At 39.5% G+C, this 25757-nt stretch overlaps 1 protein-coding gene across 6 annotated transcripts in view; it reads right to left on the bottom strand.

Annotated features, from left to right (window-relative positions):
• Window positions 1–25757, bottom strand: part of TRAF3 (TNF receptor associated factor 3) — a 69882-nt gene that overhangs the window by 31233 nt on the left and 12892 nt on the right. For 4 of the 6 annotated variants that reach the window (XR_008483775.1, XM_054286929.1, XM_054286933.1 and 1 more), the window contains exons 4-7: window positions 19949–24112; window positions 18481–18712; window positions 17505–17648; window positions 2873–3129 (exon numbers count right to left, since the gene is read on the bottom strand). Coding sequence is in view for 5 of the 6 variants with exons in the window: in XM_054286929.1 (XP_054142904.1) it covers window positions 2873–3114 (242 nt within the window). In the remaining variant the exon portion in view is untranslated. The remainder of the gene's footprint in view (window positions 1–2872; window positions 3130–17504; window positions 17649–18480; window positions 18713–19948; window positions 24113–25757) is intronic. The other 2 variants (XM_054286930.1, XM_054286932.1) reach the window with 2 other exon arrangements.

Raw genomic sequence — 25757 nt, 5'->3', positions numbered from 1 at the left:
AATTGTTGTCATTTCTCAATCTGTGAAAAAAGGCCTATTGTCTCTTTAATTATTGTTTTTCAAACAATACCTAATGAAAATTTACTTTTTCTGACAGTCAGTTATGCATCCTTTTAGGGTAAAAAAGTATTTATGTCCATGTCCTTCAAGTCTGTTCTGGTTTTAGCAACTGTTACAGATGCTTGCTGCCTCCTCTATCTGAAATACTGCCTTGTAGCTGTCTTAGTAAACTAATTATTAAACTTGTGACCTTTTGGACAACAGGAAGAATCAGGAGCAGGGCAGGCTGTGACGAGAAACTGGAGTGCAGAAAACCTGAGTTTCTACAGCTGTTTCTGGCTCTGACCTGCCAAGTGTTGCAGTGTAAACCCCTTAGGATCATAGAATGGATTGGGTTGAAAGAGAGCAAAGCTCATCTGGCTCCACTCCCCTGCCATGGAGAGGAACACCTTCCACCAGAGCCGGCTGCTTCCTTCGAGGTGGAGTCGCCATCCTTGGATGTGTTTAAGAAAAGACCGGATGTGTCACTCAGTGCCATGGTTTAGCTGAAGTGTTAGGGCTGGGCTGGACTCAATGATCTTGAAGGCCTCTTCCAGCCTAGTGATTCTGTTCCTTTTTAGCTCCTTTTCCCCACATTAAATGGGAACAGTCAAAATTATCTCCCTTGTAAAGCACCAAGACGAAAAGCACCAGGTAAAAGCTGCGTGAATTCTTCCATGAAGCAACTCACTGACAGGCTGTGGCTGCTAGCAGCAGTGCAAATCAATGTAAAAGGCTGAAAAAGTTCAATTATGTTATATATTCTGTATGGTTATTTCAAATCATCTCACTGGTTTCTGCTCTTCAAACCAACCATTTTGTGTCTCATCATATTTCTGGGCATCTGAAGTACCTTGAAGCTTCAATACCTGCAATGCCTTTCATAAGTCAGGGAAAAAAAAAGTAATCTAAACTACATCAGGGCATATAGTGTTTAATACAATGTCATGCTTTCCTTGCTCTTACTGAATTCACTCAAGCATCCTACTTGCTTTTTCAAACTACTCTTGCATACTGAGCAGACATCTTTACTGCTTTATTTCCACTAACTCCCAATTCCTTGTCCTCAAACAACCCTGGAACAGAAGTTGCTAGCATACAATTACTGTGTTTGTGTATGCAGCAGTGTATCAACACTGAATGAAAAAATGTTGTGCCAAATACAGGACCAACATAAACCCATTTTACTCTCAATGTTATGGCATACTTTTTATTAAAGAAAAATAAAGGGGGGATGTAAATTTTATTTTAATGAAGGATTTGTTTATAACAAGCACTTAAAGTGAAATAACTCAATGGCCTTAAAGGCACGTGTCCTTTTCAGTAACAGACTGGTTGGAAAGTCAGGAAGATAAAATTACACATATTCTAGCTACACTGTAATAAGCACATGTGCATGTCTCACAGCAGGGAAGGAAAATTGCCCAGACTCTAGCAATGCCAGAATTGTTACTGCTTAGATTGTCAAGGATCTGCTCTGCCAACCTGCTCACGTCCAAGCATGGCAGGTGTTTGGTTTTTTGCAGTCACTGTTATTAACCTTGTAAGAGTATTCCAAAAACACATACTGAATAAGAAATAACTGCATTTCTTAAATACAACATCTCACTTCACACTGTATATCAAAAGAAAAGTTGGTGAGGATTTTGTTGTTGTTTTACATTTGAAATGCTGTAGGCACAAAACCTGCAGGAGTGCATTAGTGAGCTATGCACCCTCGTGTTTGCCCAGTACAGAGATTACTCTTTATCAGGAGACTGAGTATTGTAATAACTTTCATACTCTTTTGCCATGCTGCATGTAGCCTTAACTTAGATATCTAAATATTAGATATCAGATTACAGTATTTCCAAGTGACATATAAACCAGCATCTAGAGTCAGAATGGTCACAAAAAGGGAACAGATCACCAAGGCTTCCAAAGCTCTCTCTGATAGTATGCCAGTAGGCAACATTCATCAAGCCAGGTATCTTCTGTATTTCTGCTTTTCTAGTAGTAAATGAACACATTTGGTGCTTATGTACCTCAGGAGACTGAAGTGTGCTGAATGGTCTACAAACATTACACAAAGTTTTGAAATCACATTACTGAATACAACCAGCAGTAATGCACCAAAGTTGAGAGGCAAAGAAATCTACTGTTGCACAGGCACTGAAAACCTAGATACTCCCTGAATGACTGCACTTTTATTCTTATCTACACTGGGAAAGATTGCACCTCTCAGCATTCATTTTACATCTCTATCATTCACTCACCTCTTTGCAGTCTGGCCCAAACACCTCACTAATAGATGCCAGCCTTTCTGACCCTCCTGCAATCCACAGGACATGCAAGTCCCATAAAAAACAGCTGCAAGGGCTACAGGGAAACTGCTCCACAAGCAGGTACATTTATCCAAGGGTCCCATCACCCATTCTGAGGCTGGGTCCACAGCCAGGTTAGGTAGCCCACCCCAAGGAATGTGTGCAAGCTCACTTCCTCACACAGACAATTTACTGTGTGTATTTGACACCAGATTACCCAAGTTAGAAGTCCTGTGAAACAGTTACTCCACTTGGGCTCCACAGGGAATTAAATTCTTACCTAACACATTTCTACACAGGATTACACCACCTTAACAACTACTCCAACAATACCAATGGAAAACCCAGTTATCTTATCCTGACCCAGAGTAGAGCAAAAATGTTTGCACCAGCACACAGATAACAAATACTCAAGCAAGAAACAGTGCAAGGCTCAACATACTCCTAAAGCTACAATGGTGTTCAGAGTAATGTCAGTAGTTCACAACATCTAAAGGTATCAACATGCTCTACCAGAACAAAGAACGTACCTCAGCAAGGCATTCATGCAGGTTTCACAGAACCTGTGTCCACACTCAGTCTGTTTAGGATTGCATAAGATGAGGTGACATTTTTCACATTTGTACTTATCTTCCACGGCATTCACAAATTTCTCCTTGTAGCCACCTTGCTCTGGAACATAGATGGATGCTGATGGACTGCGGTCAGGATTGGCCCTCTGCTGCACCATTTCTACAGATAAAGGGGGTTCTGACTTCTTACTGGGGTCCATGCTTTAAGATAGTTTCTGTAAATCAAAAGTGACAAAAACTGAGAAATGAGGACCTCTTTCACCATTTAAATAAAACAAACAGAGCATCTGAGAGATTGCATGAAATCAGAAAGCAACCAGAACAGATCTGTGTCTACACATCACATGAACATACATTATACACACATTACTGCCTGAGTATATTTAGCATAGCAAATCTGTAAAACAGTCTATGTAGTCAAAGGCTCTAGAAAGCAAAGAATTAAAACCTGCTCCTGAAAATGAAGTGTTAATTATGGCCATCACTCTGGGAATACATAAGGGATTCTTTCATATCTTCCTCTCTCTCGCTCTGAAAAGTATTGCTTAATGTTGAAGTCCAACCATTAGGGGCAGCAAGAGGTGTGGTGAGGAAGGTGTTCTGGTACAGTACTTACTGCACGTGATCCTGCTCAAATGCTACTGCAAAGGCACACAACCACCAGTGTCCTACACAGGGTACCAGAGCCTGCCCAGCTCCCCTGCCCACTTTTCCTGTCTATCCCTTTGCAATAGGATAGTGTCAGACATGCTGCTTTAAGTCTGCTTCACAACACCACAAAAGGGCTTTACATATTAGATCCTCTCCAATCTTTTCATGGCACATCCTGACCTGAAGAGAGCAGCTGAGCAAAGTCTAACTGACAGCAGAGAAGGGCCTATGTAACATGGCCATTTGATTAATTTGCCAGGGCTAAGCACAACTGACAGGTAGCTGAGAAAATAATGAATCCAGCTCAAGAGTAAATTACAGTACCTATTATCTTGGACAATTCATCTTCTAGGTCAGCATGCAAAGCATCATCAGAGCAACAGAGGAATGATATCCCTATATATTTTAAGTTTTAAAATGTGTTTTCAATAATTTCCTAGCTTATCTCGCAGTCAAGCAAGTGTAAGTGCTCTTAGAAAGGCTCAGCATATCCAGGAGAAAGCACAGTTTAAGGAAGCAGAATGAAGAAATGAGGCTCAGTTCACTTCTCAAAGTATGTCCACAAATGCCACAAAGGGAGTCAAATGCCTCACATTCCAAATACACAAACCCTCTTGTACACAGTTTTTGTGGTATCTTACCTTCCCTCGCTAAGCCCAAAACCACACATTTGTAATGAAACGTATTTACTTGTAGGTAATTTCTGCATCTGGAATTTTGGTACAGAAAAGAAGTACAGAAGTGTTCTCCATGCAAACTAAATGGGTACAGAATTTTCTTTGATTTCTGATGCCATTATTTACAGAAACAAAAGACAAAATCATTGTGACTCAATGCTGAGACCATTTCACGTTTTTACAACACCAGCTGAGCAAGGAGAGAGGTGTTGAGTGACGAATTCTCTCAGCACCTCTACCCTTGCTCAGCTGGTGTTGTAAAAATGTGAAATGCCCCTTTCACTGCCCCCTTGCCCAGGGGAAATCCTCTATAATCTCCATTAAACTCAGAGACAGCCCAAGGAACCCATTCTCATAACTTGGCACACAGACCCAGTGATTGTGTCTTATTCTAAACCAACAAAACAATACAAACACACAACAAATAAAAAAAAAAGAAGAAATAAAAAAAGAAAGAAAAAACCCAACAGGTTCTACGAACTGAAAAGCTACTATAAATTCTGATCCATAATTTGAATTAATGTTAGTCTATTCCTTGTCTGCTCTTCAAAGACTGCAGAGACCTGTGTCTTGACAGAACAGTATGTGAAAGAACCAAAAAGTCGGTGCTGAACTGAAAGTGAGTCACACTTCTCATTAATGAGGAAATTCAGATTATTTCAGACCTTAGCTAGAGTTTCACCAGCAAGCATAAAAACCCAGCAGGTAATAATGACACTGAAGAGGCAACTCAAGATTGTAACCAGCACAAAAGAAATGAGATTGATGTTGAGAACATGATTCAGACAAGGAGGTTCGCAGAAGTGCCATGAATGAGAAAGGACAGCAGCTCACAAAGGTAGTCTAGATTCAAAGACTGCCCAAGGCATGAGTGCTGCTGCTGTACATCAGTGGCTGGACATGGGGAAATGCAGAGCTTAGGACCTGACACTTTTCTGTGGTTGTAAGAGAAAAGATTAGCAAGAAATGGAAAATAGTGCAACTCCTTAAGTGTTCAGACTGCTGAAACTTAGCTACCTAGGGACTTGCTTCCTATGTGTGATTGGAAAAGCTTCATTTGGCACTTGCAGTGTAGGAATCTGTAAATGTTTCAGTTCCTTGATTTATAGACACTAATACCTCTTTCCCCTCTGCAGCTGTGTATTTTTTAAAATCATATTCAAGACCTCCACTATTCTGGCAATTCTTGAAGTCAAAGGCCAACTTCAAGCATGTTGATTTGTAGAACAACACAGGGAACATTACTTTCCTTAAAATGACAGAAGAAACAAGGCATGACCTGCTTCTAACCCACAAAAGAAATACAGAAAAAGAGGCACTAAAAGAGATGCTGAAAGGAGAATTGTCAAGAGAGCACAAAGTTCCCAAACTTCCAAGTCACAGTCCACAACTACTGAATGTCTGCTTCCCCCTTAAGTTTCTTCTGAACAAAAAGAAGCTAAAGATGATTGGAGATGTGAAGTCTTCCAAAAGCATGATTTCTTCAAGGAAATGGAATAATTAGTCACAAGGAGGCAGGCAGGGATGACAGGGGAATATTCAAGACTTAACACAGACAGCACTGAATGCCAAATGAGCAGCAGGTGAGAGTTTCACTGAGATCCAAAACTGCTCCAGGCTGGACTGTCAGCTGTCAAGAGAGATTTCACACCAGAATAAAGTGCACAGGGTGCCACAGGACTCCACTTTTGGAACTGACATCTTGGATATCTTGTCACAGAAAAGAAGCAGAAAGCACACTGACAAATAAAACATACTATGGGACATGCTTAACAGATTTGTCTGCCTTGGGTTTTGTATTTATTTTATGAAGAGGTATGTCAGACCAGAAAAGCTAAACAAGCTCAGCAATAGAGTAGCCAGGCTAGTGAGGAATTCTCTTCCACAATAATCTGAATGCCAGCATTTTCTTGTGCAGCAAAACTGGGAAGCCATTCATGAAGTACTATCATAAAATAAAACAGAGCATTGAGCCTGCAAGACCACCACAACCTTATTACAATGAACAAACTGTATTTAACAAGGGGATGGGGAGAAGTGAGGTCTGTCTATCTGTATGCACAGAGCTTTGCCTTCATGCATATTAGTTACATGCTCCTACACCTGCATGTGGGAACAGTGAACACAAGCACAGAAAACACAAACATTTCAGCTGCCACCCTTTTGGAAACAGCATTCTGTTTTGTCTTCCATGCCACTACAGGGTGTCAGCTGCAATGGCTTCTCTTCCTTTGCAGGAACCTTTAACAGCAGCACTTGGATTATTCCCCCACAATCATGTTTCAAGCTGCCAACAAGAAGCAATCTGAAGTCACACCTCAGTAGGTACTCTGCACTTATGGCAGTGAAGTTAACATCCTTCCAGAGAGCAGGGAGAGGAGCCTAGCCAGGACATCCAAGATGGGCCAGATCTGGTGAGGGCCTCTGATTCTTAAAGGCATGGCAAGGTGCCATCCAGCCGAAGACTCTGGTTCTTGTTCAGCAAGCTATTCTTAATGCCCAATTAATCATCAGCTAGTTCTTACACTCCAGTTTCTTATCTGTGGCTAAAAATCATCACAATAAAAGTATATGACTTTTAGATGTCTTTTAAAGCTGTTAAACCTTGGACAAACACTTTTCAGGACAGATAAGCACATAAAAAAAGAGGCCCAGGCACCAAGGTTGGTTCTGTCCACTGCTGCTTTCAGCCACCTCTCCTGCAGCCAGCATATGCCAATATTCACACTTGAATGGACATGGTTGTGGCCATCAGATGGGTGACACTGGACACTGCTTGCTCCAGTCTGGTCACTACTCTTGTTCAATACAAGAGGAATTCAAGAAGCTGAGGCTGAGCCCCAGCTGATACTTCAAGCTGTAAATACTGCAGTGAAGGTCAGAACAATTTGTTGGTGCTTAACTAACACTAATATCAGTACAGAAACCTAGAAACTGGAAGCAAAAGTGAGTTTACCCACGAAGTTGTTCCGAGAATTAGGAAGCACAGGAATTTCCAAACAAAAGGCATTTTGCTCTTTCCTTATTCAAGCATGAGTGTTGTTCTCATTGCACGAAGAGCAAAAATCTGCACTTGTGCTCTGTATTAGCAGATACCTTTATGATTTGTTCTTAGGGAATAAAGCCAGTTTGTGACACTGAAATACAATAAAGCTTCTATAAAAATTCAAAATAAATTTGCATCCTAACGAAAACAGAAAAAAGATTACTTCTTATAAAAATCTAAAACACTCCTAAAAATTTGATTGTACTAGGTACCATGGGATTTGGAATCTAGAAGACTCTGCATGAAGACAGTTTCAGTATATTGACAATATGAAGCAAATAAGCTTTTGCCACAGCTTCAGAATTCAAAAAGAGCAAAAAGCTATTAGAAATAAATGTTTTCATTACAGTACCTTGGAAGAGAATAATGCATGACACTGTTTAATTTGGTTATTACTACAGGACAGCAAAGCTTTTAATCAAATTACAAATTGCACTGAGAACAGGAGTTCCTCAAACAGAACAGCACTGCATGCACAATATCTAAATTAAGCTCAGAAAGAGAAACCTAAACTGGGACAAGGAGCTTAAGATCAGAGAAGAAAAGTAACCTTTCCTCTTCAAAAAATTTTTGTATCTAAAACGTGTGAAAGCACACAAACTTCAGCATCTCATCCTAACTAGGTCATTTTTTTGGGTAGCCTGGGGTATAATTTTTCAGTCTAGCTTTTAATGAGATAAGGGATTGTGATTGTGCTGTCTCTCCTCTGAGCCTCCTAAAACCACATTGGAACCAAGTGGACAGTGTTGCCATGAAAATGAACAGCTATGAGGGGAACAGAAAGAGAAACTTAACGCAGTGTCCCAGTGAGGAAGAGGCCATAGAAGTGCACCCCCATGGTCTATCAGTCAGTCAGTGCACAGATACACAAACCAGCCAGGAACACCTGCTCCCTCCCTTCCCACCAAGCTTCATGGCCTCAGTCTCCTCCTGTACCATAACAGCAGGGCTGGGCTAGAGATTTACGGGTTTTGTTGTTGTATTGCTTTTTTTTGGGGTTGGGTTTTGCTTGGGGTTTTTTTGAGGAGGGGGGAGTAGGGGTAAAAAAAAGGATGTAGAGCACAGATTAGTAGGAAAACAAACTTCATCATTTTCACTGCTCTTCACAGAATTTTTTTCCACACTCCACAGGATATCCTCAGAGAGACACACAACCAGGTACCAGGACGGGATTTCCAGATCTTCAGTCTTTCCAGCTCACTTGCTTTCTATCATCAAGAATTATTGCTTCAAGTTAGCACACAGAAACCTCTATCTTAAAATTAAATTATTAAAACAATCTGAACCTTTTCCCTGTCCTATATTTCAGCATTTTATAGCTTCTAATAAATTCCTAGAACATACTGAAAAGAATGTCCATCTTTCTTTCATCATTTTTAGACAAGTCTTCTGAGTTGGTTCTGTTTCCAAGTGCTACTAAAATATGCAACATATATTGGCATACTCTGATGTCTTGTTAGAACAGTAATGCAAGCTGAAAGCAGTATATTGGTGACAACATATAATCAGTTTACTCAGGGCACACCTGTCAAAAATATTAAAATAAGGCTGCCATGGAAGTCTTTACTCTGGAGTTCTCAAGCATGAAGGGGTCCAGTTGCAGAGTATCATTCTCACAACATCCACCACACCTCAGCCTGGCCTTCTGGCAAACCCCACTGCTGAGTCTGGGCAGGGGCACTGAACAACAGATAAACAAAATGCAAATGGCATGAATCACTCCAAAGAAAGACTCAGGCCATGACTGGGCAGCACTGGAGTGGCAGGTTTGAAAGCAGACAATCATCCCTCAAATTTGTTTTGTGCGAGGGCAGAGGTCTTGGCCTGTCCACTCCTGCTGTTTGCACAGGGGAACTACTGATTTATTTATTTTTACCTCCATGCATTTTTCATGCTGGAAGTGCTATTTACTATTTCTCCAGAGCATATCTATATAGGACCAACTAACCAGAGGTTCAGGTATTTCCAGGACATGCTCTGAAAGAATATTCTGAGGAGGGTAAGAAAGGGTTGCTAAGTGACCCACACTGATACAACTTTATACAGTGAGAAATATGAGACAACTCCTCACCTTCTTTTATATTCACACTAAAATGCTAAGTCTAATTCCTGTACAGAAATGAAAGCACCATTGATATTTAAAACTTTTTTTTTTCTGTGCTAAAACAAATAGGCTATTTTAATTACTTTAAACTTTGCCCTGTGATTTCATAATTGCATGCACCTTCCTTGCTGTGAAGAAGACCTGGAGATCACACATATAATAGAACAGATGAAGACCAACAGGAAAAATCAGATATAAGCAAGTAGGCCAAACATTTGAAAACACAGAGAAGATGTGCATTGAGCATTCTCCACACAGGAAGCTTCTGCCACTTGCAAGCTCTCCAGAGCCACTCATCAGTGCAGTTTCCCAGTGCTGAGCTTGGAAGGCATCTCTGGAGGTCATCCAGCCCAGCCTCCTGCTCAGGGGAGACCATCTTCAAAGTCAAGTCAGGTCCACTGCTGAGTTTTCAGAACTCCCTGGGTGAAGAAACTGCAACCTCTCCCAGCAACCTCTCCCAGCACTTAACACCCCCCTGTCAGGAGTTTTTATGGCAGCAATTATGATGTGATATTCTCAGGCAGCAAAAAGGCCTGTTCTGATACTTGAACTGCTATGATCTCAAGCAATTAAACCATATTTCACCACAATCTCCACAGGCTCTAGCTTGTAGAAATTATTGAACAAATAGGAAAACTATTCTTGGTTTGGAAGGTACAGGCTATTCCTTCTTTTCCTACCTGACCTAGAAAATCAGAAGCATAATCAAAAGATGCTATCATGATATTCTTGCAAAAGAACAACCATGTGTCACTTTAATCAAAAACATTGTGTATTTCCCATGTTCTAGTTTGCAAGATGACTGAAGAGCTGAAAATAAAAGGTAAGTTATGTTCTACATTGTTTTATTCTTTCAACTTACTTATTTCCTTGGCTGCACTTCTTTCAAAAACAAGTCTACACAGCCTTGTGAAGTGTCTCAGGGGATTAAACAAAACAGCATCCCCATCCAAGGGATCTCAATTTAGCAAGTCTGCTGGACCAGGCAGTCATGAAAAGAGCTCTAACATACACTCCCTCCTGCTCAGTGTAAAAAACTTCTGATTCTAAATAAAGGACAGATTCGGAAAGTAATTACATCAGCTCTAAGAGTTTAGATTAGTAATATTTATAAGTACTAACATAGTATTTACATAGTTCAGAATGCCCAAGAAGCCAGGGGACTGACACTTTTAGTAACCATCCAATAATATGCTGAATACAATTAACATTTAGTCAAATACATATTTCACTGGATGAGAGAAAAGAAAAAACCACAACTTTTAAAGGGCTTAAATTTTATCTATTAAAAAGACAGCAGAAAAGGTAAGTCAGTGCAATTAAGGAAAGCTGATTTTTATGTGACACTATGTTCAGCTCTTGCTTTTTTGGAAGTTTACAGCATTCCTTTGAATGATGACACATGGGTTGGCAAAACAGCTTTAAGATTCAGCCTGAGGCAGCAGTAAAAATAAAGTGTTTGTATTTTGACTTACACTTGCTATCTGCAGCTCTCAGTAATTACTTCCTAATCTCACTGGGCTACCAAAATACAGTATAAAGTCATCTGAAGTGCAAGAAATCAAAAGCATCTTTTAGAAATCAAAAGATCTCTTAAGCTTTGAAAGTCTGGGTCACAAGACAACAGATAAGAGAAATGCTGTCCAAGCTCAGGATGAGTATTCTTCTGCACTTCCAATTCAGGTTCCTGTACATTTCCTCTTTTCTCTCATGCACCCCTAGACAAAGCTGTTACATTTCATCTGTGAAGTTAACCCCCAGCTGTGATCTGTATTTCTATACCAGGCTTTTAGTAGAAGCAGATAAAGAACAGGAAAGATCAAAAGATAATCAGATGATCACAGAACAAAGTATACTTTAATCTCTTCCTCTGCTGTTTAGGGGAAGTCCATGATTGAGATACATATGACAGTCCTATGTGGGGAAAGTGGCTGAACACTATGAATTTTTGATTTTTTTTAACTTGTGGCTCTGTTTACAAAGGAAACATTTTATCTTCTGCAAAAGAAATATACTCAGATAAAATATTCCCAGAAACACCATGAAAATCATATTTGGAATTGAAGGTAGTTTCATCTTTCAAAATGGTTTTACATGTGCTTTGAAGAGAGAACTAGGAAAAAACAGCTTATATTTGCATTTGAAGTACTCTGTTTTCATGGAAAGCTATTTCCATCAATCCAGATTTCCTCCAACTCCTGTTTTACAGCAGGTCTAATGCTTTACTTTTGCTGCACAGCACACCACAAGTCTTTGGTTCACATGATACAAGTGTCAAATCACAGACACCCAAAAGCCCAACTGCTCACTATGATTCCCACTTCTGCCTGCTTGACTGGGCAACAACAAACCCCAGCAAGGACCAACGAGGGCAAAGGCAAAGTGCATGTCCCAATTATTCTGACCAGGCATGCAGTCCTAGAAAATGATGGCTCATCCTCTAGTGACCTAGTCTAGCCCCCTTTTCCTCCCAAAGTGTGCCTTCAAGAAAAACCTGCTGTATGAATAATCAGCAACAACTTGCTTATAGGAACTTAAGACAACAAAGTCTCTTCATTTCTGAAATCACCAAGTAGAGATCAAAAATTTACTGCAGTATTTTTGTCAACCTTTTCATTGTTCTTGAACCAAGACCTATTGATCAGATCAGTGTTATTCTTTTACTTTCTGTTAATCAAAGATATCCTCAGCTTCAAATCAACAAAATTTCAAGTCTGTCAGAACAGCAGAAGATATTCCTCAAATCAGAGTCTACCTATCTACACTGTTGTCTGCCAACTGCATGAAGAATATTTCTGCATTGCCAATTCCTGACAGAGTGCATCTGTGCTGTCTCCTAATGAATCCAGTCTTCAAATCTCAGCAGAGGAAAAAAAATAAGAGGGGTAGTATCTCATTTTCTACAATTAGAAGAAAGTATGTGAAGGCAAAGGTGTCAGAGACCAGCAAATAAAAAGAAAAAAACCCAAAGCACTTCAAGAAGCTTATTATAAATAATTACTGCAAAACTGCCTTCTCAAGAATACCTACAAAATACAACTTAATTAATTTTAAAATGCAGCTCATCTTTAAAAAAATAGTCCTCCCAGGAAATTCTGAACACAGCAGAGTTTAGAGGAACCTGGTAAATGAAAGAGAATGCAACTTCAAGTATGGCTTGGCACTTTTTGAACTCAACACTGAAATGAAGTGCTGTGCAAACAGACATGACCATACCAGAAAACTCAAAACCACAGTCTCTCAGTTCCACATGAAGTTTGTTCCACTCTAACTAAATTTTCTAAGCCTATATCCAAAAGGCAAAAAAAACTATCTAACCTGTCTTTCATGGAAATTAACTCACTCTCATAAAACATCTCCCGCTCTTCCATTTTATCCCAGTGAACACAGCGTACTATGAACGCAGTTAAGAAAGAAATATTGCCCCAAATACTAATCAAACTCTAGAAATTAACACAGCATGTGACATCATCAGAATATTTTACTGAACACTGAACTGCATGGAAGACATTTATTCATGCACAGAATTCAACCTCTCACTAATCCTGAGTGAAATTTCCCACCATTCTAGATGATGTCTTCAGCTGTGTCCAAATCCACTGCTTCTTAATCAGGAAGGAAAAGAAAAAAAGAATAGAGAGAACAGTAACTCTCTTTTCATTTGCCTATATTTTATTATTTATCAGAATGTGAGGGGAAAAACATCACCTACTTATTTAATGAAGTGATAGCAGGTTTAACTTGAGTGATTTCAATGCCTACACTGTACACTACACTGTGAGATTGTATTATCTATGACCAACACCTTAGTGTTTGGGAAAAAAGTGGGACTTTTGTTAAGATTTTTATATTAGATGGGAAAAAAAAAAAAGCAACCACCAAACCACATTTGCACACAGAATCTGGAAGAAGGAAAAAAATACATTAAAAAAATTTAAAACCCTCTAAACCACTTGTGCTAGAATTTTTAGTTATACTAGAAATTTCAGTTTCTACAGCTCTAGTAAAAAAGTATTACTGAAGTTGAGTTTTCAGGAGAAAGTCACAGACCCTTTACCCAGACTTGGCATAGTATTCATAATCCCAACTTCACATTCACTGCTATCTAAAGCATTTCTTACCTTTATTGAGGTGTTCATGGAGAAAGCAGTGCTTTCCCTAGCTGAAAATTTAGATTCACAAAACATGTTCCCCAGCAATGTAAGAAAGGAAGGAGCATGTTGCTTCCTCCTGTAGAACACAGACTTTAGGAATGTGCTACTGGAGGCCAAGTGCATGTAAGACACAAATGCCTGCTGGTGTATGAGTGTTCCTTATTCCAACTGTAAAGTGTAATTAAAAGAGTTTTACCTGGAACCTGCACGCAATTTCCTCATTTCTCTCACAGTTTCTCCTAGTTTCTACCTCTTCATTGTGGTTACTTTGCCAGGTAACAAACCATGGTATTACTTTGTCTTGCCAACCTTAAATGTTTTATTTGCTGCCTGCAGGTTTACACCAAGTGCAGTTCTGGAGGTTTCAGATCAACAGATATCACTTACATCTTGAGAACAAGGCACCTCTACAGCCCTGGGTCAGACAGGACACTACTAAGGACCAAAAAACCCCAGCTCCCTTTGAAGGTTTCTCTTGTATTGGATTAAGAGAATTAACAAAAATCAATGAGGATGTTATCCTCCTACAACATTCCTAGTGTGGAGGTTGTAAAAGTAACTTATAAATTTTTCTGACTGAACTTCACATTATTACCCAGAACCAAGTGTTTATCACTGTTACACAGCCAAAAAAGTGTAACACAAGCAACAGCAACCTTTTAAAGAAACTTCTGATAAAATTGTACAGTACTGCTGCTGCTTCAGAAACACATTAAAAGTGGTGCATCCCACACCATCCATAAGGCCTTAAAGAGATGTGCCTTCAGATTTGGAATACAAAGTTGATAGTTTTAGCTGAAAATTCTTTTTGCGTGCTTATCGCCTGAGGGCTTCTTTAGTTAATATTAATGAAATCATGTTCACTTCTACCAAATAAATACTTAATAAAGCAATTCTGTGTAATGTATTAATGGCAATCTAACCTTTAAACATGCACTTTTATTTTTCAAAATTCAAACCTGAAAGCCTCCAGGTGTTACTCTAGAAACTAAATGAGAATACTCAGATTCCTTGGAAAATTTATGCTCATAAAGAATTATCTGCTTGTTATAAAGATTCACACAGGCCCAGTTTAGATATGTAGAATGGAAAGAATAATTTACAAATGGAGCAAATGCCAGATTTAAAAGTATGCAGAGGACACTCACTGATGGAGTAAGGGGTTTACATCCTAAGATTAGAGCTTACAGGATCTTGCACTGCTAATGACACTTCAGAGGAAAGAGTGCTGATTCCCACTTCCTGCAGATAACTTGTATCTAGGCAATGAAGCTTCCAATATTACAGCAGTGTGAATTTTTTCCCCCATCAATTCTACAGAATTCCTACATGATTTTAAGACTTCATCACTTTGTTTCTCTCCCTAAACTGTATTATAAGCAAAACATTGCTTACCTTTTATAGCATCTCTGGCCTGAAGTGTTCTACATCAGTAGGAAGTATTATTTTTGGACTCTTCTAGCAAGATTTGTCACCACTCTAAGCCCTTCCAGAAGTCTGGATAAAAATAAATAACTTGCCCACGCTTCTTAAGAGTCATAAGAGATTCTTTTTCTTAACATGATACTTTCCAACTAAACTGTACACGATGCTTTGTTATCTTAGGAAGCAATTTCAGGACCTGAAAACATTAGGTGTAATATTAAAGGCAAATCTACATCTCTCTATGTAAGGAGAACTACCATCTTAACATTATAAATGCTTCTGAGAAGAATCCTTTCTTTCTTTCTTCAACCTGCTTCACACTGTTTTGGAAGTTCTTTTATGGCTGCCTTTAGAAGATCCCAAAAGAGTGTCCAACTTAATCCAATTCAGAATACATATAAATGCACTTCCTGCAATATGGCATAAAGTCACAAAATACATTAAAAATGTTGTAATGTTGATCCATAAAGCCAGGCTCAAACCAGTTCCTGGAACTGTTTTCCATCATTATATAATATCTACAAGGCACTAGTGGATAGGCAAGAGGGAAAAAAAAAAGGGGGGGGGGGGAGGTAACTCCAAAGATTCTGTTAAGCATGATTCCCGTTTCCTCTATACATCTGCTAAATCTACAAGCAATTATTTTGAGGCCAAGAGCAGCAAATTCTTAATGTTATATCAGAACAGTGAGTTCTACAGGTTAGACAAGCATCAGTGTCAAAAAGTGGGGTTTTTTTGTCTTGGGGCTTTTAAAAACAATTTTCCATTTTCCAAGACAGTTATTCAGGGGGAAAAAAAGAAAAATCATTAAACTAGGTATATGTAAACTCACACTGCATTTTTACCTTTATATGGTCTTACTACTTTGCTAATTTATTCTCCAGGGTATGGACTGCACCAGAGTTATACTTATTCACTGACAGCTGTGCTGCTGATAGCTGAGATTAGTTACAGTGAAGGCTACTCCACTTTGGAACAAGGATGGGTTTTGTTATCAATCCAAACAGCCTCTGTGTCTCAGTGAAATAAGGGGCTTCATCGGTGCACTTACACAACACAGAGGGCTGGCAACAGCTGTAATTAAGGCAAATCCATAGTATCTCAAGTTCAGCTGAGAGAGGACAATCCTAAGTTATCCTCTCACTTCCCACAAGAAAATTTTACGTTTTTAATGATGTGTCATCACCCAGTTTTTTAAAACCATCTCCAGATAATTTTATTTTAAAAGTGGCCTAAGCTGAACGTAATAGGCACATGATCTCTCTTAGTACAAACTTCTTGTATTCATACACTTCCCTTTATATAGCCCCTTTTTTCTCTCATCTGCTCAGTTTTGACCAGGAATTTCAATCAAGCTCTCCACTACCACATTCAAGGTTTACTTTAACGGACTACAAAAAAAATCAACAACACAGATGCCAGGAGAATATATTGTAAAAATCTATTTTTCATCCTATCAGCAGTGCAATGATGAATTGCTGAAAGGATTGCACATGAAAATTCAGACCAAGGTCATCAAAATAAATGCTCATTCTCACAAAAACTGCATTACATTTTTGAAGTAGAGGAGGAAATATTATGTGCATGACTAGAATTAAAACCAAAGGAAAGCAGATTTCCAAGCACCTACTTCATGGCAGTAGTAAGACTGCTTAGGTAAAATGTTCTCTTCTACCCAAATATTCACGCTTTAGGAGAAAAAAAAAAAATAAAATCATTATATCCTTAATAAATGTAGCAGCAATTTGTCTCCTAACCAGTACCTAGCAAGCTTATGAAGCTTGGATTGAGTACAGCCCATTTCAGCCATGCACTCAAACACAAGGCAAAAGAAGCCTTTGAGAGAAAGTATATCAAATTGTAATTCCAAACAAATCTCCTTCAGAGTTTATCTAATGCTGTCAATTTTTCATGATTGACAAATGTGAGAATTTTCCCAGCAGCTAAAAAAACAAAAGGAAAGGTTTTACCATATCAGAGCCACAGAAAGCAGTGGCAGTGCCACCAAAGAACAAGCCATACACGTGAATACAATTTCAGGTAACACACAAGCCAAGTTACAAGTATTAGAAGTTTAAAGGTGAGTGTCCAAACTCACAGTAACACAATTCCAATAAATGTATGTATTTTCTTAGGCTCTAACCTTTAGAAAAGGTTCACCTTAAGAACAGGTTACAGAACCCTTTCCCATTTAAATACCTCTTTGGTACCACAGATGCTGCCAGAGAGGCATAAAGGTTGAAATCCTTTACAGTTCTTGTCCAGCCTCTGTTCTTACTGCTTTTTCTAACCTCTTCCCTAATTACCTGCTAACAGGTAAACTCTCTATCAGTCTGTAAATTATATGTTCCTTCTCATGCAAAAATTCTCCTTCACAGACAACTGAAGAAATTATAATATTAAAAACTGAGTTGTTAGCTCAAATAAAAGCTCTTGATTTCCAAAGTCCATGCAGCAGCTTTCTGGATCAAATCTGTATACTTCTCCTCTTCCCACACCTCCCCCAAATTTGGAAGACTCTCTGATTGCTTACATTTCCTTCGTTTTATCTGAATCTCATTTGATCCGTGGCTTGAGAAGAAAGGAGAATAGGCTTTCTCAATGCTCTGATAGGGCTCTCTTTACTCCTGCCAATAAAGGGAGCTTTGCTACAGTCTGCCTGGTTTCTTTCTTTGCCCTAAAGAAAGAAAGAGTTTGAGTTACATTACCTTCATTCAAAAACACTGTAACAGGCTTCTCAGAATCCATCAAGTTACTTCTTTAGTTTCATTAGACCATCAAACTAACATTAATGATGAACTTTAAAAGTAATCTAAATGTAACAAAGATAAATAACAATGAACAGTACACAAGGCATATCAACATGATTTTTAAACTATTGTTTTCTTCTCCTCCAGTATTGCTCACAAATGACTCAACAAAATAGCATTAAAGGAGGGCATGCACAGTTAAAATCACAGCTATAATTTCTTGCTTTCACGCACACACAAAAACTTCTCCACCCAGATACACTATGGGTCATTACAGACTGTAGAAAACCTTCAAAGCAGCGCCATTTTCTTGGAAAGTCTGATAAATTCCATTTGAAAACACCAACTCAATTCTGGGAAAGCAATTGTGTTCTGCAGAGCGGAACACCCCACAACAATATTCCAAGAGGTCATTACAAGTAAGCAACTTAGTTTGGGGAAGTTTGTTTGATCCTAGGATTTTTACAAGCACAGAGAAAAAGAAGAAAATGGTCCAAGAGCATAATTAATAGAAATCTTCATCAATATCTATACTCCCATGTTTAAGAATGCACAAAGTTCAACAAATGCTACCACAATGCCCAGGCCACCACCACACAAGTCTGAAGCGCCACAGCCTCTCTCACCGTTACGCGTCAAGGCCAAATTTTGTGCGTGCACAGCAGCAACCTCACCTGGCCATGTACAATACAGAGCCAAGGCACAAAATCTCACAGGAATTTCAGCAGTTTGACTCTTGTCAGTGCACTTTGCACCCACCTAGCCCAGAGTCCAGGAGGGCGCTGAGGCCAAGCCGGGCGGTCACTCCGCGGTGCCAGGGCAGCGACGTTGGCGGGCGGGCCGGGGCAGGCCGGCAGCGAGGGCCCGGCCGGGCAGAGCGCTCCCCGCTGCCATCCTGCACACAGCTGGGGACAGGATGGGCCTCAGCAGCCACAGGCACACCGACGGGCCTCACAGTCACACAGCTCGGCCTCAGCAGTCACACAGCTGGCTATGGAAGGTCACAGTGTCACAGAAATGCTTACCTGACCCCACACGCGCCGGGATTCCGCTCCCCTTGCCACAGCTGAAGTGCGGGACTTTGTAACACGAGACCAAGATAGGCACAAAGGAGGAATGCCACAAACTTCCACAGCTATAAAACTGGGGGTTTGTGGCTTTCTGAGTTTTTTTGATCTCGGTCATGTGCTACAATTCACCTTTGGTCCTCAGGAAGTGGAAAGGAAAGGCTGCTGCTGCTAACAAAGTAGCAGCAATGCTACTTTGGACCACAATCATAGTAAGTAACGTGCTAATGAGTGGTTACAGATTCTGGCAAAACACACACAGGCCAATGAAAGCTCAATCTGGCTCATTCTAGAAACACAGTACCTGGAAAAAGAGCCCAGCATTGAGATTTACAGAAAACTCCAAGAATAAATGCTTACTCAAAGAAAAAGGAGATCTGCAACTGTACGCTTTCCCCACCAAAACAGTATATAAATTACAAGTCAGCCCATTATACCTACAGGTGTCATGAAAGTAGCACAAATTTCTGTACTAAACATTTACATATTAACTCAGCAAAAAACTGAAGTTCTAAAACTATTAGCTCTGATATTGACTTCAGACACCCATCATATCAATGGCCCTGGGCCACTGCTCCTTTGTATTCTTAGGTATAAACCCAAATTTCATGCAGGGAGTTTTGCACTTTCAGCTTCTCCTTTCCCTCCCAAGACACCAACCAACCCCTTCCAAACTCCAGAGAATTAAGGTGCCTCCAAAATTTCATTCTTACTAAACAAGTGCACTCCACAGCTGAACAGCAGCATTATGACAGTGCTACACCCTTAAAAATCTGGCATTAAAAACATTCCAAAGATATTGGTAAGACATAGAAAGGACTGGGGATTTAGCTCCTAAGATTAACATAAAAAAGGAACATTCTCAGAACAATTGAAAATAATTGATCTTGAAAATAATTCCGTATTATATTGGAAAACCAAAGTGAAAACTGACTAAAAAAGAATCTTTTAATACTAATGAAGTACACATAACTGTTTCTCGACTTGAATACACTAGATAATTCAGGGAAATTATTACAAAGAATTTCAATGAATTACAAGCAATAAAAAAGGGAATCAAAACTTTTACTTTCCAACAAGCACAGTTATTGTTGCATGCTACAACATATAGAAATTACTTCCATTATCCTTTATATGTTAGTCAACAAAAATCACCTTACCTTATTCTCCACTGTCTGAGCACAGAGGATTAAAAACAAAGTATTAGGCAGAAACTGCAGGTGTTTTGTATCAAGAAGAAAACCCAAACCACTGCATCAATAAGCTTAGTGACTGTAAAGCATGCCATGCACACTCTAGGGATGTTTAATGGAAACTTCTCAACATCCTTCTTTTTGCAAGCTTCCAGACTTCTAAATTGGAAACCCAAAGGCAGCCGTTCATTACCTCCTCCAAAATGCAGATCTCAGCAACACCACACTGCAAGAGGAGCCACCACAACTTGATTTTCCTTCCTGGTAATTCCCTCCTTGCCAACTACTGCACTGAGGTCTTTCTGAGGGCTGTGCAAAATGCAATCGGGGGAGGGCTGAAGGAGCCCAGCAAAGAAACACAGCTACAGCAAAATTCTTTCAGATCATCTCATGACTTCCCAGTCGTGGGCTAGAAGGCAAAAACTGCAGAGTTTGGTGGGATCACTTAGCATTTTCTCTGCTGCTCCTCCTCATGTTCCTGCCTGCTTTTTATTTCATTTTTCACAGGATAATTTGAGGATAGCACTTTGTGGAAAAACTGGAGTGAATGAGGGGAAAATAAACAATTTTGTTACAATAAAGCTACCTTTAATTCTCATAACCGTAATATTTTAAGGGATTAAAACCAAAATGTCTTGTAAGGTTTAGGATGCTTTGGTGTTTTCTCAGTTCAGGGAAGGGGGAGACACTGGTGGATTTTTTTGGCTTTGGTTGTTAAACTGGGGAGTTTAGTCAATTAACTACTTAGCACTTGGATGCTTTCCCCATACAATTAAAACTGCCGTGATTACACAACAGCAGTTTTTGTGAGACAAGTGCCCAGCAGGGGCATTTGTAATTATTCCCCAAGTGTTCCACAACAGCAGCAAAAGAATGAATCCAAATATTAAAGAAGCTCTCACAGAAGCAGTGGGGTTGGAAGGGACATCTGGAGACCATCCAGGCCAGCCCCCTCTGCCCAGGCAGGATCAGGCAGAGTTGCCCAGCACAGCCACCCACTGGGTTTTGAGGATTTGCAGAGAGTTACTCTACCACCACACTGGGCAGCCTGTTGCAGTGTTTGAGCACACCCCCAGCCAAAAGCTTTTCTTGCATTCAGATGGAATTTTATCTTTTTTATTCTTAATTTATGCCCACTGCCTCTCTGGACACTGGAAATCTCATCTCTAATTTGAGTTACCTCTATCCCCATCCACTCTCCACAGCTGTGTTTAAGAGCAAAAGGAGCAACAAGGAGCCCTTGTGTCAATCAGCCAGTTGTTGGCTCACTTGAAACAATAGGCTCATCACTGCTTTCCACCCCTCCTTCCTTCTGCATCCTGCAGAGCCAGGCTCAAGGCCAGATCTTTTAGCTCATCCCAGCTGCCTACCATCAGCAACCTATTATTCCTGGAGATCCAGGTCCTCCTTGGGGGAGCATCCTGCCCAGACTCCTCTGGTTCAGCCTCACTGGAACATTAGGCAGGGCTGAGCACCTGCTGGCAATGACATGGAAAGCTCAGAAACCTCCCCAGCCCTCTGGCACCTCCCCACCTCCTGTGCAGCCCCCAGGAGAGGGGCAGCAGCAGCAATCAGAGCGTGTTATATGGGCATGAGCAGAAGGAAATGGGAGAGTTTGGAGGGAGATGCATCCTTTGGGGGTTTGGCTCCAAGCAGTGCTAAGGCTGGCTGGTTTTAGGGGCAGGTTTGAAGGTTTTCCTTTCCCTTAAAGGCCAATATAATGGGCAACATAGTTATGGACTCAGATAGAATGAAAACAACTACTACCCACTCCCCCACCAACAGATGGGAGATTAACTTCTCAAAGCTGTGCACAAGTCCTTTGCTTACTCTTTGTAGGGGCTCCTGAGTTCCCATGCACTGAAACAGTGATGTTACAATTCTTCTTCTAATATGGCTTAGTTAACATTGACATTCCTGCAGTGGATAATATATACTCAGTTTGGGCTCCCAAACAAACTTTTAGTTGGTTTTATATCCAATTTTTACCTATTGAAAAGAATTTACCACTAAAGGTCATCTTCAGCTTCAAATCCCTTCCTTGGTTTGCAGACCACACAACACACAATATTTTAAAATCATAATCACAAATGTGCAAAGGTGAAAGAGAGGCCTGTTAGCTTTGAAACAGAAGAACAAAATCAGAAAAGCTATTAGAGACTTTCTGTGTGACTTAATGCACTTCTGTATATTTCTATTCTCCTTTGTTGAGGAACAGATCCCCCTTTTCTGATCTTACCTGGGCACCTACCAAGTTCCCATCTCTTCATATGTATTACCTTGTATAACAGGGCTCCAGTCTTAAGCTGGGAACTGTCAAAAGTGAAAAAATAACTAGAAATAAGGATCACAAAAACAATTTTATCTTGATAAAGTTGGGAAGAAGGACTAAAAATATCCCTTCCCCTAAAAACCAAACATAAATAGGAAAATAAGATCTTTAATTATTGTTTTGTTTTCTGCAGTTAGTCTAAGACTAGCACCTTAACACTTCCTAAGCTGTTTTGCTTCAGGACAGTGAAAATTACTTCAAGACAGCCATGTGTAGCCTAGTTGCTTTCTGGCAGGCATTCACATACCAGCACAGAGGCACACAAGACTTCCTAGGAAAACACCACCAAACACCTAGCACCAACTTAGAAGACATGGCCAAGGGGGAAAAAAAATCTTACAGAAAGATAGCAAGTATGCTTCATAAACTGCTCATGGTCCTGTGTGGGAGAGTAAAAGAGAAAGAGAAAAGGCCAAAAGAGTGTTCAACTATTCCAGCAGACTACTTCCTTTTCCTGCATCCTTCAGATGCTACTTCTAGATCACAACCTAAAAAGGACCTGTTATACTGTTATGTGAACCTACAAAAAGAACTTATTGTGACAAGAACATGAACTTCCGTATATAAACACCATCATTAATTCACATAATTTACTACCAACAAGAAGTTCTTAGTCACAGTGCTTAACATATGGTCTAGCAATAGTGTAGCAAAAAGCTTTATTTTTATCCCTTTCCACAGAGAACTTTGAAAGAGCCTCTTTACCTTCCAGCCTTATAAAGCTGTACCTGTTCTGAGGAAAAAGCCCCAGAGTAGTCCCAGAGCATCACCTGCTGCTCCTCTGCAAAGCCACAACCCCCAGCACTCACCTGAAGGACTGAAGAATTTCCTATGTTCACTTCAAGAGGTTGAAAGGAGCACGTTTCACTTCTTTTATCCATTCCTAATTTAAAGCTTTTAAACTGAAGGCAAACAGGACTAACTTTTTTTTTTTAGAAGCATAATTTGTTTTTAAACTCCAGAAAAAGTAGAGTGGAACAAGGAAGGAAAGCACAACCCCAGACATATTTAAGGTACTGTTCTAAAGGATTCAGGACATTTTCTCTTCTTGCAAGTAAGGTTAAATGCAGTTTTCCAAATTAGGCTGTGGCTGACTGAGGAAGCTGGTTCCTATGAGTTCTAATCATATTTTTAATCTATTTGAAATCAAACATCTGAGGGGAAGATTTTTTTGTGAAATGGAGATAATAATTTGCTTACCTTCCTTGCAAGTACAACTGATGAAACAAAAAAACCCAGTGTCCATAAACTATCATGCAACTTAATTCCATCAGGCAGAATGCAGAACTTGCCAAAAAGTCCATTCTGATTGTGTGCAGGGCACACAACGAGACAGAACAACGCTACAAGAGGGTTTATTTACAGAAATGAGAATGAAACTTGTTCTGACTTTTGAGGTATCACCTTCATTCATAACCAAACCAAACCCAGGCACTGAAGATGGTTTGTTAAATAAATATCATCAACTTAAAGATGTGAAAACGCAAAGGAGAATGAGGTACTTTACGGTGTCATGCAATGATGCTAATACTAAAAAAAACCCCAAAAAAACAGCCCAAAAATCCCACCAAAAAAAAACCCAACTCACACAACTGTCATGAGGTTTCTCAACATACATATTAAAAACATACACAGCAGAAGAATCGTTCCTACCTACCTGTTTACATGAAAAAAATTCCCACCACAAACCCCAGTGACACACAAGCCTGCAGTCTGTGCTCCGATAGATTAATATATTGTTTCCCACTGCTGAGAGCTGGTCTTGATTCAGTTAAAGCCTAAGCACTTAGGCTTTCCTGCTGGGAAACAAACAAGTCAAGTCGGTTTCAAGCATCTCCTATTAATAGACAGAAACAATTCTCACAAGCCTGAAGGCAAAAAAAGATAAATAGTAGGTAAAGGCTGCACGAAACCATAACAAACTACAGCAAATCAAAAAGCTGCACCAAAACCTACTACTTCACTAGAAAATTCATTGCAAAAGTCTGTTTACTTCATGGAGGAAGGCATCAGTGAGTCAATATCTACAAGAATATTTTACATAGTGGGAAAGTTTTTATTGGCCAGAGGTTCACAGTGTTCTTAAATTTCCAGAAACTGCAGATGTAAAGATACTTCTGTTAACCTAAACCAAAACCAAGAAAAGAAACTATCTGAGATGACACTCCATTTCTCAACACAGCTCTACTGCTCTTCAACCTTCTCAGCACAGGAAAGACTTACACTCTGATATTAAAGGATGGAAATGTGAACACTGGAAACAGAGGTAGCTTTTAGACTACCACCAAATGGCATTAAAACATGTTAGCCAGCATAAAATCTTGGTTAGCACATTGTCGCCATTTCTGAGCTGTGACACTAAGAACTGAAGTAGTTTAAGGAACCAGTTCTATCCACTCTTGTAGAAAATTAGTGAGCCAGTCAGAAGGTATTTACAAGAAAGCATGATAGCATCTTAGTTCTTCCATTTTCACTTTACTTGTAAAAGCTAATAAGAGAGCCAAGAATCATCAGTCAATAAAGAACTGAAAGGAGTTCCTTCCTTCTTTTAACAAGGAAAATATGCTGCAACACCACTACAAAATAAAATCCAGTTTACTCAAACTAAAGTGGCTTAAATGAAGGAATCCTTCCTCAGTCTTCAGAGGGCTGATAACAGTTTAAGGATTATCTTTAAAAACTGAAAAGTAAATTCAAAACATTTCACAGGTTACATTATTCCTCTTAATCTGCTAAAAATCACCAATTTAAAAAATGCAAATTATATTTTAGTTGCTGCTTTTCAAATATTTTGAATGATACTTACTAGTAAGCATTTTCATCACACAACTTTTTGGAAGCTGGAAATTGACTAAATATTTTTCAATTAACGTCATGGATCATACATGCACAAGTATCAGGATTAGAGTTCTAAAAGAGACTAAATTACGAACCTACTCATAAACTAAAGCCTTTGTGTTAAATTTCAAAAGCACAGAGATCACATTTGTTTTAGTACTGTAGTAGTATGATTCTATTATCATGACAGTGCAAAACAACTTTCCTAGCAGGCCACAAAGCATTCAGGGGGATACATGATCAGAAGCTCAAATTCAGAAAATCAAGTTCATATTCAGCCAATTCTCAGTGCTGGCACTCCATAACACAATAGATGAACAACTGTTTCTATAATTCTTGTTTTTTTATCTGCTTTTGGTGATGCAAATCCTTTCTAATGTATTCTGTTCTACTGAAACCTTCTCATCCCCCACTCTACATCAAGACATCCCATCTCATTTTTCTTCTCATAAACAATTTACCTATGGATTTACCAGCAAAAGCCAGTTGATGGTAACAGAAGAATGAATGAGAAAGTTCTTCTGACTCAAGTAACTATATGCTTCTTTTTAAATTGAAACCTAGTGATGGGGGCTGCCTCCACTGCCCAACACACCCAAGCTGTAA

Source organism: Melozone crissalis, unplaced genomic scaffold, assembly GCF_028551555.1.
Source record: "Melozone crissalis strain CALT ecotype California unplaced genomic scaffold, PUWL_Pcris_2 ptg000056l_1, whole genome shotgun sequence".
NCBI classification, from domain to species: domain Eukaryota; kingdom Metazoa; phylum Chordata; class Aves; order Passeriformes; family Passerellidae; genus Melozone; species Melozone crissalis.
The sequence above is the reverse complement of the archived record's forward strand: the minus strand, read 5'-3'. Positions and strand labels throughout refer to the sequence as shown.